The sequence below is a fragment of the Nicotiana attenuata genome, unplaced genomic scaffold (genome assembly GCF_001879085.1).
Source record: "Nicotiana attenuata strain UT unplaced genomic scaffold, NIATTr2, whole genome shotgun sequence".
In the NCBI taxonomy this organism is placed as follows: domain Eukaryota; kingdom Viridiplantae; phylum Streptophyta; class Magnoliopsida; order Solanales; family Solanaceae; genus Nicotiana; species Nicotiana attenuata.
The window spans coordinates 20,569-40,772 of NW_017672062.1; the positions used below are offsets into that span (position 1 = coordinate 20,569).

A 20,204-nucleotide genomic window follows, 5' to 3' on the forward strand; every position below is an offset into this window, starting at 1 on the left:
ATAGCAAGACTCGTTTCTCGTTAGGAACTTTTCTATCAATCCAAAGATTATCTAATCACCTCCAATGTCTTGTAGGGAAAGAGCACTCATGAACGGTTGAATAACCTTTGGTCCGATGGCAAGTTTTACTTCCCGTTAGGAATTTTTCCATCGAGCCAAAGACAATCTAACCATTCCGCAGTGCCTTGTCGTTTTCATGCCTTGTCAGTTTAAGGTCTTATTTCTGTCGATGATGTTTCCTTTGTAGTATGCTTTCCGTTGCTGTCTCGTTAAAAACCTTGCCAGGAAAACCCAATTGGGACAAAACCCGGGAGAAGAAAAAAAGAGTACAACACATACTTTCAGTATAAGCAGTGATCATCGGTAATAATACCTTTTGAGGTGATTCACGTTCCAGTTGCTCGGCAATTTGACCCCACATTGGTTTTCTAGTTCGTATGATCCTTTCCCGGTGAAAGCTGAAACTCGGTAGGGGCCTTCCCATGTCGTACTCGTCTTTCCTACGTTAAAACCATGTCTCCCACTTTGAAGTAGCGGAGATTGGCCCTTCAATTATAGTACCTTTCCATTATTTGTTTCTGGGCCACCATCCTTATGCGCGCCAATTCCCTGCTTTCGTCAAGCAACTCTAATTTGACTAGAATTGCTTCAGTGTTTATTTTTTCGTCCTCCCGAAAGTATTGCAACGTCGGTTCACCTACTTTCACCGGGATCAGAGCTTCAGCTCTGTATACGAGAGAGAAAGGTGTCTCCCCCGTGCTTGACTTGGTCGTCGTCCGATATGCCCACAACACTCCCGGTAACTCCTCGGGCCACTTGCCTTTGGCTGCTTCCAACCTCTTTTTGAGATTTTGAATAATCACTTTATTGGTTGATTTCGCCTGCCCATTTGCGCTTGGGTGGTATGGCGAAGATGTGATTCTTTTAATCTTGAAGTCTTCAAGGATTTTGTGACCTTTGAGCCTATGAATTGTGTCCTGTTGTCGCAGGCAATCTCCTTCGGTATTCTGAACCGGCAGATTATCTCCTATAGGAAATCGACCATATCACGCTCGCCAATTTTATGGTAAGGACCTGATTCAACCCATTTAGTGAAGTAATAAGTTAAAATAAAAAAAATCTTACCTTCGCTGGAGCTGGTGGCAGTGGACCGACTATGTCCATCCCCCATTTCATCAATGGCCATGGGGATAATACCGAGTGCAGTAGCTCTACTGGTTGGTGTACTAATGTCGCATGACGTTGACACTTGTCGCATTTTTGAACGAATGCCTTAGTGTCTTGTTCCATCCGGGGCTAGTAGTATCCTGCCCTAACTAATTTTAACACCAACGAGTCTACACCTGAATGATTTTCGCAAATTCCTTCGTGAACCTCTCTCATGACGTAATTAGCTTCGGAGGCGCCTAAACACCGGACCAACGGGCCTTGGAACGACCTTCTAACTGTCCTCCCTAGAACTTTGGTTGTATTTACTTCATAATAACCTTCTACATCCAGTACTGAGTGCATAAGTTGTATGATTGTACCGAAATCTAATCCTTACATTTTCGTGGACGAGCCCAGATTGGCCAATGCATCTGCTTCTGCGTTCTCTTCTCTTGGGATGTGAGTAATTGACCATTCCCTGAATCGTGCAAGTAGAGTTTGAACTTTCACCACATATCGCTGCATGCGTTTCTCCTTGGTGTCGAAGATTCCATATACTTGATTTACCACCAATTTGGAATAATATTTAATTCAGTGACCTCGGAGTCTAGTTCCCGGGCCAGTTCAAAGTCTTGTAATCAAAGCCTCATACTCAGCTTCATTGTTAGTCAAGGGAATAGTTTTTATGGCCTGCCTCAGGACTTCTCCCGAGGGCGTGACTAAGACCACCCCGAGCCCGGACCTTTTCACATTAGAAGCTCCGTTTGTGAACAAGGTCTAAACTCCTGATGCCGTTTTCAACAACATCACCGCTTCCTTCGTGGACAAAGGCAGTAGCCCGGGACTTAAATCGGCCACGAAGTTAGCCAAAACATGTAATTTGATCGCAGTCCTGGATTTATATTTGATATCAAATTCACTAATTTTGACTGCTATTTGGCCAGTCGACCTGACAATTTAGGTGTGTGAAGTACATTACGTAGGGAAAAGTTGTCACCACGGTAATCGGGTGGCACTGAAAATAAGGCCTAATATTTTGAGCGGCGACTACGAAGGCTAAGGCTAATTTCTCGAGGTGCGGATAGCGAGTTTCTACACCTGATAAAATTTTGCTAACATAATTGATAGGAGATTGCATACCTTCATCCTCCCGGACTAGAATGGCGCTTACCGCTACCTCTGAGACCGCTAAGTATATTAGCAAACTACTCGCCTTTCTCCGATTCTGATAGTAACGGAAGGCTCGACAGATACCGTTTCAGGTATTTTAGAGCCTGTTGGAATTTTGGAGTCCACTTGAAGTTGTTCTTCTTCCTCAGAAGTGAGAAGAAGTGATGACATTTTTCCGAAGACCGAGAAATGAACATGCTTAGAGCGCCCAGTCTTCCGGTTAGTCTTTGGACTTCTTTCACGTTTGTTAGCTGGTCTAGAATGTCCTCAATGGATTTAATCGTGACGGTATTGACGTCGATCCCCCTTTGTGACACCATGAACCCTAGAAATTTGCCAGAACTAACTCCAAAAGCACACTTTTCGGGTTAAGCTTCATGTTGTGCTCTCTTAGGATATCGAAGGTTTCTTGGAGGTGTTTCAAATGGTCACCTGCATTCAAAGACTTAACCAGCATATCATATATGTAAACTTCCATACTTTTCCCTATTTGCTTTTCGAACATTTTGCTTACAAGACTCTGATAAGTGGCTCCGGCGATTTTAAGCCTGAAGGGCATCACATTATAGCAATATGTGCTAAAGTTCGTTATGAACGAAGTTTTTTCCTGATCCTCCGAGTTCATCTTGATTTGGTTGTACCCGAAATAAGCAGCGAGGAAACTCATCAACTCGTGTCCAGTCGTTGCATCAATCATTTGATCATTGTTTGGCAATAGGAATGAGTCCTTTGGTCATGCCTTATTCAGATCCTTATAATCTACTCACATACGGAATTTATTATTCTTTTTTGAAATTACTACCACGTTAGCTAGACAGTCGGGATACTTTACCTCCTGGATTGTACTGATATTGAGCAATCGAGTTACCACTTCTTTGATAAACCTGTTTCTAACCTTGACCATTGGGCGCTTCTTTTGCCTTACCGACGAGATGCTGGGGTCCAATCTTATCTTGTGCACGGCCACCTCTAGCGGGATACCTGTCATATCCGCGTACAACCATGCAAAACAATCAATGTTAGCTTTATGAAATTCTGTAAATCATGATCTGACCTCGGGGTTTAGTCCTATCCCCAAGTGGAACTTCCTCTCTAGAAACTTTTTGAGTAATGCCACTTGTTCAAGTTCTTCCGCCGTGGATTTGGTCGCGTCCGTTTCTTCCGTTACCTGGAAATACCTATGTATCCGATGGGATTCTGACGACTTTCCCCTTTATCATCTTCGTTTGATTCGGGAGCAGACGCTGGTTCCTGTAATTGCTATGTCGCGTGTTCCTTCCCTTTACTACAGGAAACCGAGACCGCGTTCATTTACCTTGCCGCCGATTGATCTCCTCTTATTTGCTTGATTCTCTCTGGATTTGGGAATTTCAGAAGTTGGTGATATGTTGATGTTACAACCTTCATCTCGTGTAACCATGGTCTGTCAAGAATTATATTGTAGCCCATGTCGCCATCTGCTACTTCAAACCAGGTAGTCTTCATGACCCCTTCGGCGTTCGTGGGCAGCAACTCCATTCAGATTGTCACACTTGCTAAGTTGAACCCGGCGAGGAGCTTGGTTGCCAGAATGATACTTCCGGTTAGCTTGGCTTGCTCCAGCACTGTCCATTGAATAATATTGGCCGAACTTCCTGGTTCAACCAAAACATGTTTAATTTTAAAATCTATAACATTAAGAGAAATTACCAGGGTATCGTGGTGCGGCAATAGAAATCTGTCGGCGTCCTCTTCTAAGAAGGTGAAGTCATCCTCGATGATTACCCAGAGTCTCTTGCTATGAGTCACCAATACTTTTATCTTTTTTGCTTCCGAGAAAGTTACACCATTGATCTCGTTTCCCCCGAAAATCATGTTGATGGTTTGCTGGGGAGGGACTTCACCTATCTTAGAAGGCTCTGCCTTGTCCCAGTTGCAGCCGTAATTATTTTAGCCCGGTCGCTTAAGAACTCTCTGAGATGGCCATTTTTCAACAACGTTGCCACCTCCTTGCGCGGATGTCGGCAGTCCCCAATCCGGTGGTCGTTAGTCCATGATACTCGCACCATAGATTAGGATCCCTCTGGCTGGGATCAAATCTCATCGACCTCGGGAACCGTGCTTCCTTGATGTTCCTCATCGCCGATACCAGCTCAACTATGCTGACATTGAAATTATACTCGAACAGCCTGGATAGGTGGAATCGCGGGAAACCGATACCTCTTTATCTTGCAATGACCTGCTATTCTGGCCATGGTCAGTTCCTCTATCGGGAGCAAACCTATCCGCCGACCGAAACCCTCTGTCGCATCCTTCGGTCCTTTCTTAAGGCAAAAAATGGTCCTTAGAAGATCGCCGATCTGCATCAAAATCATCCTTCGATTTATCCATTTTCTTTTCTCGATCCCGACCCTTATTCCATGTCAGGAACGCGAGCTGATCATCTTCCATTCTTATCTTTGACTCGTAACGGTTATGGACATCCGCCCATGTAGTTTCTTGGAACTCGAGCATGCTTTCTTTCAGTTTCTAGGAGGCATCGGAGCTCCTGGGGTTCAGCCCCTTAGTAAATGCCTCAACTGCCCATTCATCTGGCACGACCGGTAGCAACATCATTTCTTTCTAAAACCTGGTCACGAACTCACGCAGCAATTCGGACTCCCCTTGCGCAATTCCGATTATGTTCTCCTTTCGGGCCTATACCTTCATGGCCTCTGCACGGGACTTGATGAAAGAGTCTTAGAGTATCTCAAATAAATCTATTGAGTGTTCGGGTAAGAGTGAGTACCATGTCAGGGCCTCCTTTGTGATGGTTTCTCCGAACTTCTTCAGTAGGACCGACTCTATCTCATGTGGGGCCAAGTCGTTTCCTTACCGCCATTGTATAGGTGGTGATGTGCTCCTAAGGGTCCAAAGTCTCATCATATTTTGGTACATCTGGCATTTTGAACCGCTTCGGAATTAACTCTGATGTCGCGCTTGGTTTGAACGGCAATTGGGTATATTTCTTTGAGTCTGGTCTCTTCAACACTGGCAGCGTGCCTGGAATTTGTTCCATTCGGGCGTTTATTTCCCTCATAAACCGCATGAGCTCGATTTTTAAGGGATCATTATTGTTGTTGTTACCAGATCCGCTGTCGATCACCCTGGGGGGGTCGAAGCCGGCCTCACCCCTCGGGATGTTGTTATCAACCCTTTGCGCTGTTTGATTCGCGGGAGAATCAGGAGGAACTTGACCTCTTCCATTCACGTTGTTAGAAGCACCCGGCAACACTTCCCTTAATTTTCTCATGGCATGGTCTTGCCGTGAGAGATGGCCCATGATGGCCTTTTGCTGTTCTCTCAAGATCCTCACCGTTTCCGCAACGTGCTCGTCTTCGACATCATGAGGAGTTGCCTTACGTACGCCATGAATCGGCGTGGCTACATTCTCCTCGTTGCGGGTGTCGCTGATCGAATACTCTTGTTGAGGTAGAATTTCTTGTGTCTCAACGTTGTGTGCAATGTTGACATCGTTAGCTACCATCTTTTACGATTTTTGCTAAAAACAAAGAATCAAACAGATAAGTAATAGATGCAAGGATCAACTCAATTACGCAATTGTCTAAGCCCCACGATGAGCGCCAAACTGTTTACCCGTAAAATGGTACAGTTGAATTTATAACGTTGTCTATAGACAAGCGAATCGATTTGATCGCAAAATAATAAATAAATTAAATAAAATGCAAGACTTAGCATTGAAATCGAGATAAGATAGCAGACAACTTGGTTCTGAGAGCAAAACTTCCGAATGCAGCAATAAGAATATCGTTAGACAGAAAATAAAGTATTATTTAGCTAGGAATAATATGTAGCATAAATTTGTCAAAATTTTCGTGTATTACAAAGGTTGTTGAAGCTGCTATTTATAGCTATACCTAGAGAACAAGGTCCTAGGATCAAGCCCCTCTTAAATGACAATAATGGGGCCATTGATGGATATGTAATGGCAGGTCACTAATGTCAAAATTCTCTGTAACGGATATGAATTTAATACTGAGGAATATTCTTTATTGAATGTCGTCTGGTGACAAATATGAGTTTGCTCTCATGATAATGTTCCTTTCGGGGCCATCCCGATGCCAACCGAAGTTGTTGTCCTCGGTCTTGGTTTCCACTTGCTTCGTCTTCTGTCTGTCCCCGATTTCACGTGTCATTCTCTCATTCAAGTATTTAATGTGAACCGATTTTGTCCTATACGCAAATTAGATCAACAAAAGGCTGAATATTCACAATGATTTATCTACTTACTTTATTTTTTGTTATTTTGCAAACAAGTATAATGCCAACATAACTAGCATTTGGTTGTACAATTATTTATTCGCGTTATACTGTTATAAGAAAAATCACATATATATTCGAATATTTTTGTCTTAATTATACCACTTGCTAAATTTTTAAGGTTTTATATTGGCTCGGATCGACATAATCAAGATGGCGTCGATTGACTTCTCCCATAGACTGTAACGTAGTGACTGCAACGTTTGATCTTAGCTTACTTCCTAGAAACTTAAGAAATTTTGACTTGTCAAAATGGTTTGGAAAAAAACCCAGGTTTAGGTGCACATTATGATTAATCGCTTATAATGACATATTATTAATTACAATGACTGGCTTTGGATATTTTGCACTATAATGTCATGGATGGATGAACCCTTGGATCAACTGTTTTAAGTCAAGCTATGTATAAGAGTTTATAATTTATAATATGAGTTCGCACTGGTGTATTATTAGTAATTGCATCGCAATTCTGAATTTATTTTATATAGAGATTAAGTTATATTAAGAATTCACCTATTAGCATTAATTAATAGTAAAATTGACAATATTATTCATTAGAAATACAACAAATACTTCTAGACTCTTTACTTCAAATACAACTTTGAAAAAAAGAAGTTAATTCTTTTTTTATATCTGAAAAAATTAAATATTGTGGACCATAAAAAAAGCCAAAAAATCAATTAGAAAATTGACCGGAGGGAGTAATACTATCAGATCGATTATACTGTGACTAATTAATACAAGACAATCTCTATACTAAATATTGATAAAAGCGATCACAAATTAAGCTGCACTGGTAATATAAAAAATATTTTAAAAGTGTGAATGTATATAACTTAAATCATTAATATAAGGCACAAATTAGTGGAAAGAGCCGCATTGTGGTTTGTTTCTAGCATTGTACTTTCTGTGACCAACCAACGGAATTGGTTGACATAAGTTGAGTTTGAATAATATCGTAGAAGTCAGTGTCATATATATCCATTACTACTTTTCTATCCGTTGTAGATTTTTCATTTGATGAGCATCCAATTTGGTATATATCAAGATTCAACTGAACATCAAATAAATGATGATATGCTCTTGTATTAAATACTTCCTCCGTCTAAAATAAGTGATTTTTTGACCTTTTTCTTGTGGTCCAAAATAAGTGATTTTTTCAGATTTCAAGAGTGACTTAATTATTTTTTTTTTACATTGTCCTTGGAGTAAATAATGTTGGAATATGTGTTAGGAGTGTTTATGTGAGATAGTAAAGGTTAATATGGTCAATTCCATTGCTAATTAATGCTAAAAGGTGGATTTTTTAATCTGTGTGAAAACACCCAAAAAATCACTTATTTTGGACCGAAGGGAGTAGTAATAGCGACAAATGGTCCAGCCCTTTGTATTATATATCCTAGGTCTGCTGCTGCTGCTGCCTTTGCCTAAAGTTATGGCATTCTTTATTGGCTTCTTGTTGGTTAAAGCACTTCCCCACTTATTATTATGACATCTCACGTATCGTTTCCATACTCTTTTTTAGACCTCAGCTCCGGGATCTGGGGAAGAAAATTCTGGAAAAACAACAAAAAGTATGGTAAAGTGTATAAGAGTTGAGGGACCACCTAATCCACACTCCATATATTCATGCATTCGTTATTTATTTTGAATTTCATAAGCTAATCGTATGTGTTTAGAGTTTTTACACTATCAGATCATTTCTTATAATCTTTCTGTAGCCCGTCTTATTGCGTTGATAGTATAATTTTTTTAATCTATATATATATATATATAACTTAAATGACTAATTATGCACCATGAATTTGAATTTAACTTTCGAACAAAGCAGCTTCCTTTCTACTTCTTTTAGTAGGAAGGGTAGAAAAAAGAAAGAGATTAGATAACTATAGAGCTAAGCTAAAAACACAGTGTTATTCGGTTGGTTTGTATTTTGTGCACCCGTGTGTGTACATATATAGACAGACACAAATACAGACTGATACAACTATACACTACTAGAAATTCGGGCAAAAATTTTTTGCGGCCAACCAACCTACTTCGGTTCAGTTTTTGTAAATATTTTCTTTTACATTTTTTTTACGAAAACCGGCCAAATTCGATCATTTTTCTTTGGCGCCAAAATGAGGTAAATTATTTTTGCATTCCGAGAAGTTTATTTCTCAAGAAACTCGACCAACTTCAGCTAATATTTTATTTAAAATAAATTAAAATTAATATTCAGAAAATCAACTGAAATTGATCGATCATTTAAAAATCGGAATTTAGTCAGTTTTGACCGAATTTCTAATAATGTGGTAAGGAGAACAAATGTCGAATTTCCTTTATGGGATAGTATTCTTTTTGTCCCCTAAAGTAGAGCTTTGCCAAGAGTTGGCCTGTGACTTCATAATCTAAATGCTTTACTTTTGCCCACAGCACACCAAAAAGATATTACTTGTTTGTTTAGGTCTTATTAATGCCATCATAAACAAGGCTATTGGCCTCATTCGTCAAATATCACAGAAACCAAACATAATACTGAAGTAATAAATAAAGACAAGTGGCCTCTTTGCTTGAGAGCTGCGAATAATTCCTTCACGGAGCCTCAAAGCAAACACCTAAAGGCTAGACTAAAACTTCAGTTTGTAAGTGCCTACACTATAAACACCTTAGTCTTATAGTCTGTTTGGCCAAGCTTCTTTTTGGTCAAAAGTGCTTTTTTTTTTGCCAAAAGCATCTTTGGCCAAAAATTGAGGTGTTTGGCCAAGCTTTTGCAAGAAAAAAAAGTGCTTTTGAGGAGAAGCAGAAGCAGTTTTGGAGAAGCAGAAAAAAGTAGCTTCTCTCCAAAAGCACTTTTTTGAGAAGCACTTTTGAGAAAAATACACTTACAAGCAGTTTTTTAAAGCTTGGCCAAACACAAACTGCTTCTCACCAAAGGTACTTTTGAGAAAAGCACTTCTCAAAATAAGCTGATTTTTGCAGCTTGGCCAAACGGGCAATTAATTGCTTCTCTTGTGCCTTCAAACTTATTTCTTGGTATAAAAGTTATTCCCCTACGCCTACCTTTTCTCTTTAACTATGAAAAAAGCAACCAAAAAATTTATACTTCTATTCCCATGCCAATACGAGTTATTAACCAGTTAACGATGCTTATATGATATCTCTCAACAACAAACGGGTAACTCCTACCAACTCGGGAGAAATTAAAAAATAATCAAATTTACAAGTGGTCATTCAAAAATAGCTATAATTTTAAAAGTAATCGAAATTTAATCACTTTTGATGTAAAGATAAATCTGAACGAAAATACTGTTCAAAATCCGAAAAATACTCTAGCATAATATACTGGAATTCCAGTATAATATACCAGAGTTCCAGTATAATATACCGGTCCAGCATAATATGCTGGAAGTTTATACACATGTGCTCCAATCTCCAGTATATTATGCTGGAACTTTGCGCATGTTGGAGTTCTAGCATAACATGCTGGAAGTTCATACACAGGTACACCGTTCTCCAGTATATTATGCTGTAACTTTGCGTGTTGCAGCAAAATAGTGGCTTTTTTCAATGACTTTGCAAATGCTGGCTATTTTTCAATGACCAGTCCGAATCTGGCTAGCCCGTACTATTTTTACTTCCAATTCTTATTTCTTTGGCCCACAACATTATGAGCCTTGGTTGTTGTATAGCAAACCCCTCGATGAAATCTTCCGTAAATATTTTACGGGACACACTATTTATTCGTCCCCATTTAACTTATATCCACTTTTTAAAGAGAAGTTTAACTAGTATTCTGAGTATAGACAACTTTAGACCTCCTCCTCCTCCTCCTCCTCCTCCTCCTTCTTCTTCTTCTTCTTCTTCTTAGTTGCCGTGAAAACAAAGATGAGAGTGCATTTACATAGTATTTGCGAGCAGATTTTAAGATGGTTTATGTTACTTCAGTAGTGAGTTATTGTGGCACTCCTCTCTTTGCTACTGCTTAGGGTTTCTTCTTCCTCTTAATTACAAAATGGGTCTGTTAGATTTGTTGTTGACAAATTGATAAGTGATGTTTGTTTTTTATGCTATTTGAAAGTTGCGTTTCAAACTCGAGCTTATTTGGATTAGATTTGGGTACTGAATCGTGTGCTACATTGTTGAAATTCGAACAACAAATTTCTTTTTCTGAGCAATTTGCACTTCAAACTAAAAAGTCTAAGTGCATGCAAAAAGTAGTTGCACTTCAATCCAATTAAGTCTCAAGTGAATCTTAAATGTAACTTTTGCGCTTCAAAATAAATTTGCTGCACGTCAAACTAAAATAGTCTTGCGTGCATCTTAAGTTTGCAACTTCAGACGCAACTTTTTTTCAACTTCAGGCAGTTGATCCTAAAACGGATAAACTTATAATTTTTTTATGCAATATGAGTACAAATTCAATAGTAATCCTAAAACTAGGTATATATATAAATCTCCCAAATTTTCCAAGTTGTGCCTTTTTGTAGGGTGATTTGCAAAAAAAAAGTAGGTGATTTTGAACATTTGACCCTGCTTGCATAAATTGCAAACCTTTAAGTTTAAAAAGTTTTGCCCTACGGGCGAAAATATTTCACTTCTAACTTTGAAGGTTTGTCATGTGGCAATCGGGGAACAAAAATTCTAAGACCACCCCTCACCTTATGGTGTTATATTTCTGTATTTTTTCTTTGTTGTATCAATTGTTTAGTAAATGACATTCATTTTATTTCTTTTACAACTGGTGAACCTTTCAGACCTCGGTCTAAAGATCCCTTTTGGGATAGCTGAAGATTTGGATGATCCAAAGTTTTCACACTACAAATACTGGTCAAATCCATTGGAAACTAAGTGAGCACTTCCACTTGCACTTCTGTCTCCATATTATTTTAGTCCATAGTCTTTGTACAGAGGATGCCTCTTGTTACTTGATATTTCACAGGTAGAAAATGGTTCTCCATTTTTCTTTACATGGTGGAAAAGAGATCTTTCCTTGTCTAAAATCTCTTGAGTTGAATGTATGTCGATCATATTATGCGCACTTTTTTCCCACCACTTTTGCTAATTAGTTTCAGCTGCAGTTGCATAGACCTGATATCCAAAAAACTATACATGTTAATCGGGCCGGGCTGACCCGTTTTACAGCCCGCTTCAACCCGGGTCAGCTGGTTCAGCTCGCTACGGTAGCATATAGGGTGGGCTGGGACGGGTTGGACGGGTAGTGGGTTTTAGACAAACACATTTTGGATACAGGTGCACCGGAACCCGCTAACCTGTTAACGGGCTGCAGCCTGTTAATGGGTTAAAATTTTTTTTTTTAATTTGTGTACCGTTGCTAACAAAATTTAATTTAAAAAATTTTAGCACAACCCGGCCCGGCCTGTTAAGCACGAACCCGTACGGGCCCAATAAAACCCGCAAAAACACAACCCGCTAACAGCCCGGAACGATAACCGTATGGGCTGTGTTTTTTTTTTTGGTACAGCCCGTCCCAGCCCGCCCGTTAAACACCTATAAGAAAAACCAAAAAAATAAGACTGTTGCTTGATGCTGGAAGATTAGCAATTAAGAAACCAATTAACAACAGTGAAGTAAAATAGATTGTTAAGTGCAACATTGTCTAAAATTGGATGAATTGCACTTTGGCTACAGTACTCATTTCGAGGGGATAACAACAATTTGGTTGCAAAGTAAACCAGTCCCTTGGGTGCAAGTTGACTCTTTTCTCCAAAACTAGAACCAAGACAGCACATTTCTTCAGATGAATGTAGCAATTAAAGTTATATGCCAACAAATTATCATATTCACCCTTTCCGTCGTTGTTTCAAATACTAGAACAATGGATATTTTTTCTGTAGGAATAAGTATATGCCAGCGTATAAATGCATCTAACTAGGCATAAGTTCAACTCGTCAATACAAACTAAATTGCTCTCAATTGGGCGTCTTAAGTGGTTAACAAAATACTTCAGCACACAATCACACATCAAAATGCAAAGACATATGAGGACTGCACAATTAATTGAAAGTAAAACAGACAGAGTTACCTTGAAAAGATGCAAACTTTTCGTGGGGGCATAATGAGAAGAGTAGGCAACGTGAAAAGATGCAATCTTTTGTCCCATGAGCTAATTAGTAGCTTTACATTCTGTTTGGATCATTGTTCCCTATCGTTTTATAATGTATTGTATCGTATTGTACCGTATCATTTTATTAATATAATGTTTGGATAGATTGTATTGTTTGTTATTGTTAAATAATATTTTGTTGTTTGGTTTGGCTGTATCGTACCGTACTGTAACTGATAAGTCTACTAAAATACCCTCAATTATTTAAATATTAAATTTATCAAAAATTATGTATAAAAATAATTTGAAAAAATAAAACAGAAGAAGACAAAACATCTTAAGAAAGTAGAACAAAGGAGCGAGATAGAAGAAGGCAAAACAAAGGAGCACAACTAATTAGAATTGAGTTAAAACCAAATTAGGAGAAAAAATAAAACAGAAGACGGCAAACACCTTTAGCATTGGTCTGGAAAAAACAAAGTAGGTTATAGGTAAAAAGATAAAGGGTAAAATAGAATTGTGGAGTAATAAGTTAATACATAATTGGAAAGAAAAATAGGAAACAATCCCACCACACCAAATCGGTTGTTTCAAAAAATGGGACTTTTCATTGTTCCGGAACAATGAATTTAACAATACAATACAACCAGTTTTAATGAAACAATCAAAACAAACATTGTTTTGGGATAACAATACATTACGATACCACGAGGAGCAACCATTCAAACAAGCTGTAAATGGGCAGATGAGAGTATGTGTGGGTTGAAGGAAGAGCAAATTTTATGTAATCATTTATACCCCTTACTTTACTTTTAAAAATTAATTCCGCTTTGCTTTGAAAATTTAAAATTTTCTCCTCTAATATGTCCTACTTTCCTTTTTAACATGTTTTAAAGAGTATTTTTTCCCCTATATGTAGTAACTCTTTAATTCTAAAATGGCGAAATGGCTTTTTGACCACTTAAACTTGTCGGGTTTTTTAAAGCCGATACATAAACTTTCTATTTTCCCATTTGAACACTCGAACTCGTTTTTTTCGTGACTAATAAACACATCTGACAAGAGACCATGTGCGCGTGTATTACACATACACATACGTGTCCATCCAGTCAGCAAATGACCAATGGATGTCTTACACGTCAAGGGCGCGAAAACCCTAACCCTGGTCCCTCTTTAATTCCGTAGACCTCCCTCCCCCCACCCCCCCTCATTTTAACCTCTCTCTAACGAAACCTTCCCCTGTTCATTCCAGAATTTTGATGATCCAATTACATAGCCTATTAACACTGAATGCCATTTCTGGCATTGTTCTTCAACTTCCTTCTTGACTAATTAAACTGTCTTCCCTCCGTCTTTCATAATCGGAGAAAAATAGTCAAGCTTCAACCCTAATTGCTGAGATCTGTTACCTTTGACAACTTTAGCCGCCGTAGGTTTAAGATTTTCTTACTTGTCTTAAACTTCATACCTAGTCAAACTAAGACACATACAAAATGAAATGGAGGAAGTAATTTTTACTTACTGTTTGAACCTTTTTAATTATTTAAAGAATTCCATAAATTCCCTTTGTATTAATGTTAAGAACACAACAGCATTTCCATTAAGAAAAATCTGTTTTTATTAGAATAATTTATCAATCAAATATTTCCTTGTATGACGATACAATGAAGTAAATAAATCTCTATTTATTGTTTCTTTTTAATTCATTATTTAATCTTTTTAAATTAATTGCAAAATTTCATTATTTCATTTGTGTAGTGATGTTAGGAGTGCAATAACCATTGAATTAATATATAAAAAAAAGTTTATTATCAATTATAGATAAATAGATGTAACTTCTCATATAAAAAAAAAAAGTGTGAGGGAGCAAAAGGGTGTAAAATAAAACCTTAGTAAGAAAAGTGTCAAAAATATGAAATATAAAGGAGTTCTTGCAAATGTTGGGTTTGTGTTCTTTTTTTTTAATATGTGTCTTTGTCTTTATACATCCATTCCTACCAATCCTTTTCCTTTTGGAATTTGGTTTTTACGTTCCTTTTCCTTTTAAAGTTTTCTAAATAAATCCGTTCATAAGTTGGTTTAGGAGAAGAGAATAACAGACACAATTATAAATATTTTCATTATTCTGTGTCAGGCTTAGATTTTATAAGGAGGGGTGAATAAAATTGGTTGGGATCGATGGAAGGGAGAAGCGATGTGGACCGAATTTCCAAATTGCCAGAGCCAATTTTGCAGCATATCTTGTCTTTCCTTGTTGCTAAAGATGGCGCTCGAATGAGTACAATGTCCAAGGTATGGGATAGTGCTTGGAATTCACTCTCCTACTTAAATTTTGGTGATAAATTCCTTAACTCAGAAGACATGCCAAGGCTCGTGAATGTTGTGAATCAATCTCTAGCAAACAGGCAAAAGCACAAGCTTTCCATGCAAAAATTCTCTCTAGGATTACTACATCATCGTTGGCTTTGTTATGTCGATGATTGGATTAAGATACTCATAGCTTGTAATATCAAAGAGTTAGAATCTAAGAGTAAGCAGACCTATTTATGAAGGCAAACTCGAATACAACAGCTTGCCCGACGCAATCTTTGCTGCTAAAGCACTAAATGTGCTGCGTTTGGATGGATTTAATATTGAATTGCCTTGTGATTGTATAAAGTTTTCATCTTTGCGAGAGTTGCGCCTCTCTGACGTATTTTTGAACGAGGAATTTATTCAGTCTCTGTGCACAAACTGCTGCAATTTAGAGGATTTGTATTTGCAGAACTTTGATGGACTTACCAGTTTTCGAGTTGGTAATACTTCTTTACCTAAAATGAAAAAGGTAAACTTGGAATTTTGCCCTTTTGTATTCCAATTGGTTGATATTGCAGCAATTAATCTTGAAGATCTACAGCCTTTATGGGAATCTAAAGGTAGTTAAAATAACTGCTTGCAAAGCCCTCAAGACGTTGTACCTCAATCGCGTTGCTGTCACTGATGAATGGTTAGAGAGCCTTTTTTCCAGTCTACCCGACCTTGAAATCTTTAAATTATTCAGTTGCGAGACATTGAAGAACATGAAGATCACGAGTGATAGGCTCAAATGGCTGAGGGCCTCAGGGTGTCATAATCTGATTGCTGTTGAATTGGACACTCCGAATTTAATAAAGTTCCAATATAATTGTCATCCATTGTCAACATTCAAATTGAAAGCTTCAGTTTTGCTGGAAGCCACTTTTTGCTTGTCCCCAGAAGCCGACGACAATCATTGGCACTCTAAGCTCACGAAATTTCTTGCTAACTTCAATCATTCCAAGGCTATTGAATTGTCATGCCACTGCGACAGGGTAATGTGTCCTAGAAATTCTCTAGCTAGCTACACTGCTTGAAGAAGCAGTTTGTTTTGTGTTTCTTATAAATTGTTTTTTGTTTTTTTTTGGATGCAGGCAATAGTTATACCAAAAGACCTGAGAGAAAACTTCCTTCCTCCCCTTTATGGTACTAATATATTGCAAGTAAACCTTCAGAATCAATCGAACTATTCAGTTGTCGACATTATTGATAGCATGCTTTGGATTTCTCCTCACCTGGGCACCCTATCTTTTATTATCCGAGCTCCTGGCGTAAAGACCCTCAAGGTAATACTTTATCCTTTAAAGGCACTGAGTTGATAAAAGATTGAAAAAAGTTAGTTGTTACTCCAATAAGGTTTTCTTGCACCTTTATTATTATGTACGTTTTTTGCAACTTTTTCCGGTCTTTACATGCCTTCTGATTCTTTGTTTAGTGACAACACCCCTCGTAATTGGTTTTGCTACCAATTAATGCGAAACTGTAACTTCCTGCAAGGTCAGTTGAAGCCCTGTATAAGAAGGGGTGAGGTTCAAAATTGTTATGAGACCATTAAAAGTTGATATTATAAATATTTGTTGCCCCAAACTATTTGGAAACATTGTTTTATTGACTGGTTATTGGGTTTTGGTTTCTCTCGCTTATCTGTGATTATTAAGACAAAATGTTGGCATTGGATAAATCAATAGTTATATGCAGTGAGTCAACTTCAACAGGAAATAGTGTAAAACCAAGGAATACAGGCATTAAAGATTCTATATAATTGACATTTGCTCCTCTTACCTTCTTATTGTTTTGATCCTACTGGATTGGATGAAGCCTCCCCTTTCGCCGTGACTGTTTCCTCCGCCCTAGGGCTGGGGTGGTTTAATTTGGCTCCAGCCGTGCATGTACAAATTGCAGCAAAACTCTATTTTGCTATTTGACTGGTCGAGGAGCTTATAGTCTTAAGAAAAAAGAAATTTCCTACTAACACTCCCCAGGCCCAGCTATTGGTAGTCCTCCGTGTGCGCCTCCCCACAAAAAAGGTCACCACCTTTTATTTGTCTTCCACTGGCTATTCCAGTGATTTGTGAACCTTATCTTCCTTCACCCTCTGTTGCTTCCTTAATTACTTTGTTCATTTTATTCTTTGGCCATTAGAAAGCACCCATTCGTTGTACTCAATGAGATGATTTCTTCATTCAGATAATGCTTAAGATTGATTTCGAGGAGCTCATAGGCTAACACCAATGGGTGTTTTAAACCTTTCTAGTTCATGATTGATTCTTTATCAAGTTAGTTTCTTTACCTTTGTTCTTATTGTTCATAGTCTATACTTACCGATTTGCCTCGTTTGACAGTTTATATATGAAGATGCGTCGGATAATGATGAGAAGCCTTGTTGTGCGTCTCTACCATGGAAATGTTGGAGGCAAAACTTCACGTGTATGGAGCAACAGGAGTTGAGAAACTACTTTTTCGCAAATGCAGATATCTCGGAGATGATTGTGATTCCCCAATACTGCAGCCTTTGAGTCAAATATTTCATCACTTAGAGCCTGTTTGGATTGGCTTAAAAGCTGGTCAAACCAACTTTTAAGCCATTTTTAGATGTTGGAAGTGTTTGGCAAAAAAGAAAACAGCTTAAAAAAAGCCAAAAGCCACAAGTTGGCTCATCCCAACTTTTTTTTCCAGCTTAAAAGCCAACTATCTTTGACCAAGTATTTTACCCTCTTGTCCCTAATAATATTTAGTATTCCAAAAATGTCCTTCACAAACTTTTGAAATAATTATAATATCCCACTCAAACTTTTAAAATTTGTCAGAACGTGAACTTTGAAGTTTAACTTTGCTTTGAAAGGTGAATACGACATTTACCTAATGAAGTTTTCTTACTAAATAACTAAAATATGAGATAGGAAATAGGACTCCTAAACCTAAAAAGAAGGAAAAATAGTCCTAAATATTAGTATAAAAATGATTAAACATTTATTTATATAATAATCATCTGTAAATCTTTATAAAAAAAATTATAAATTAATAAAACTGATATACATGCGAAGTCATAACAGACGAAGCTTGCTAAACATACTTAACTTTAAAATCTCTTACATAGATTGTAGTATTGTACTTGTGTTTGATCTTTTTTCCTAAGAATTTAAACTCGGGTGCGACCAACAATTCTAGTTGCATTGTAATTTCTAATTAACTATACGTACAATTTTCAAATAATTTTAAAAAGTACAAGTTTATTTTATTTTGATTTCCTAAATATTAGGAATTTTTACATAGTTCAAATAAGGAATAGAATAATAAAATGTGATAGTTATTTCATATGTTTTCCCAGTAAGCTTGGAATATCAAGAAATAAATAAAAAATTTACATGGTTGAAAGAAGTGAAAAGTAAGAGTTCAACAATTATATTTATAATGGTACTTTTATCAATCTGATTTATTTCGTACCTTTCGTTCAATGAGAAAATGGGTCAAATTCTACAGGATCAAACCTATGGGGCTTAAGGAATGATATAAAATTATCTTAGGTGATCAGTTCAAATATTAATTATTTCGTATTTATATTAATAAGTTTGAAATAAAATATTATAGTAATAAGCTTCTTTATAGTGTTAACAGCTTTAAGGATATTTCAGTCATTTTAATAGAAAAAGTGCTTACCAACACTTGTTTACCAAACATTTCAACAGCTTTTTTTCAGCTCCACCACTTTTATCCAAACACATAACTGCTTATTTATAAAACCAGCTCCAGCACTTTTTGCTTAAAAGCTACTTTTTTTAAGCCAATCCAAACGGGCTCTTATTGTACTTTAAATAAAAGTTTTCATGGTTTCTTCTGTGATGTTGTGTTTAATCATTAATCTTTCACAATTAATTATAGGGATGTTTTGAATAAATTTGTTCATGTCGGATGATGTAGTAGCAACATGTATGTAATAAGTTCTTTAAGTTTCAAACGTATATATCCAAGAAGCAAGAGCATTCTCCAATGTAAGGTAGTATTGAGAAGAGGGGGTTTTAGTGGAGGATGGCCTAATGGCCTACGTCTTTTATAATTGAACGTCATCTGTCTCTGCGATAAAAAATATGGTGTTGATTTTATAGCTATTTAAATAATAAGAAGCAGAATTCATCTGGATAGATTTAACTATAGACAACAGTAAAACTGCTCAAAATGCCAAGCGTAAGAAGCAGAATTCATAGCTGTCAGATTTAACTAGTTTTTACTGTTCAAAATCAACAATATGCTAAGCGTAAGAAGCAGAATTCATAGCTGTCAGATTTAACTAGTGAAAGTTTTTTCTGTTCAAAATCAACAATATGTCATGCTCCCTTTCTATCTCTGCAAATTCATAGCTGTCAGATTGAAGAGTGAAGACTATGTACTGTTGGACAAAATGAACCTCCCTGCTCCCTTTCTATCTCTGCAAGATGATAAGATGATTTGAATTAGTTTTTACTTCCATGAAACTATCCCTTTAGGGAAATAGAAAACCTCAAGTACAAAATACAACACTTGTATATGAGCAGCCACACTTTTGTATATTTTTGCTGTGCATCTTCTTCTTGATGCCATTTAATGAAATTATCTTACTTCAAAAAGTACAAAATAAACACTAATTACATCCACAGTACATGAGAGTGATAAAATGAAGCAGATTAGTTTTTAATTTCAAGAAAGAAAGATAAAGTGATTTCTGAAATTAGGAGAAATTCATTTTTGGTTGTTTTGGTTAATGAAGTCCGGAGAAACTAATGGGAACAAGCAACTATTTGACAAGAAAACCATGACTAAGAACATCATGTCACGCACCATATCTGCAGCTTCAGAGGCTTTAATTCCAATTAGAAAGAAAATTTTGGGTGAAAGGAAAGAAATTTCCAGTTCTTGTGAAATCCATCCTCACAGCCTCAAATCTTGGATCTAAAACCAGTTCACTAGATTCAATGCTATGTGACAATAATGTACACCGGGTATTAAAGGGAATTAATAGAAAATCAGGGGTATCTTAGCAAATATCACTAGCTGGCAGTTAGAGGTTGTTAGAAAGTTGTTATAGTGGTTACAACAGTTAGGTGTTCGAGAGGGATTAAAAACTACTTAAAGGAGAACAACTCCGATTCTAAGGCATTGAAAAAGAAATAATAATACTCTCTCTCTTTCTACCGTCTAGACTATGGGTGTTTAATGGATGGGCCGGGCC

The 20,204-nt window shown here is 37.2% G+C and overlaps 2 protein-coding genes and 1 long non-coding RNA gene across 3 annotated transcripts; 2 read left to right on the forward strand and 1 right to left on the reverse strand.

Moving 5' to 3' along the window:
- Window positions 1-14,833: 14,833 nt before the first annotated feature.
- Window positions 14,834-17,517, forward strand: LOC109211595. Its single transcript, XM_019375142.1, has 3 exons — window positions 14,834-15,996; window positions 16,096-16,287; window positions 17,344-17,517. Exons 1-3 carry the CDS (start codon window positions 15,727-15,729, stop codon window positions 17,515-17,517), a joined length of 636 nt encoding a protein of 211 aa, XP_019230687.1. The 5' UTR covers window positions 14,834-15,726.
- LOC109211594 (FBD-associated F-box protein At5g18780-like) lies at window positions 14,846-15,590 on the forward strand. Its single transcript, XM_019375141.1, has 2 exons — window positions 14,846-15,072; window positions 15,239-15,590. Exons 1-2 carry the CDS (start codon window positions 14,846-14,848, stop codon window positions 15,588-15,590), a joined length of 579 nt encoding a protein of 192 aa, XP_019230686.1.
- Window positions 17,518-19,186: 1,669 nt separating the features above from the next.
- On the reverse strand, window positions 19,187-19,933 carry LOC109211596. The gene is made up of 2 exons (XR_002065743.1): window positions 19,814-19,933; window positions 19,187-19,424 (listed from the first exon to the last, which is right to left on the reverse strand). It is a non-coding gene; the product is annotated as an uncharacterized LOC109211596 (long non-coding RNA).
- Between the last annotated feature and the right edge of the window lie 271 nt (window positions 19,934-20,204).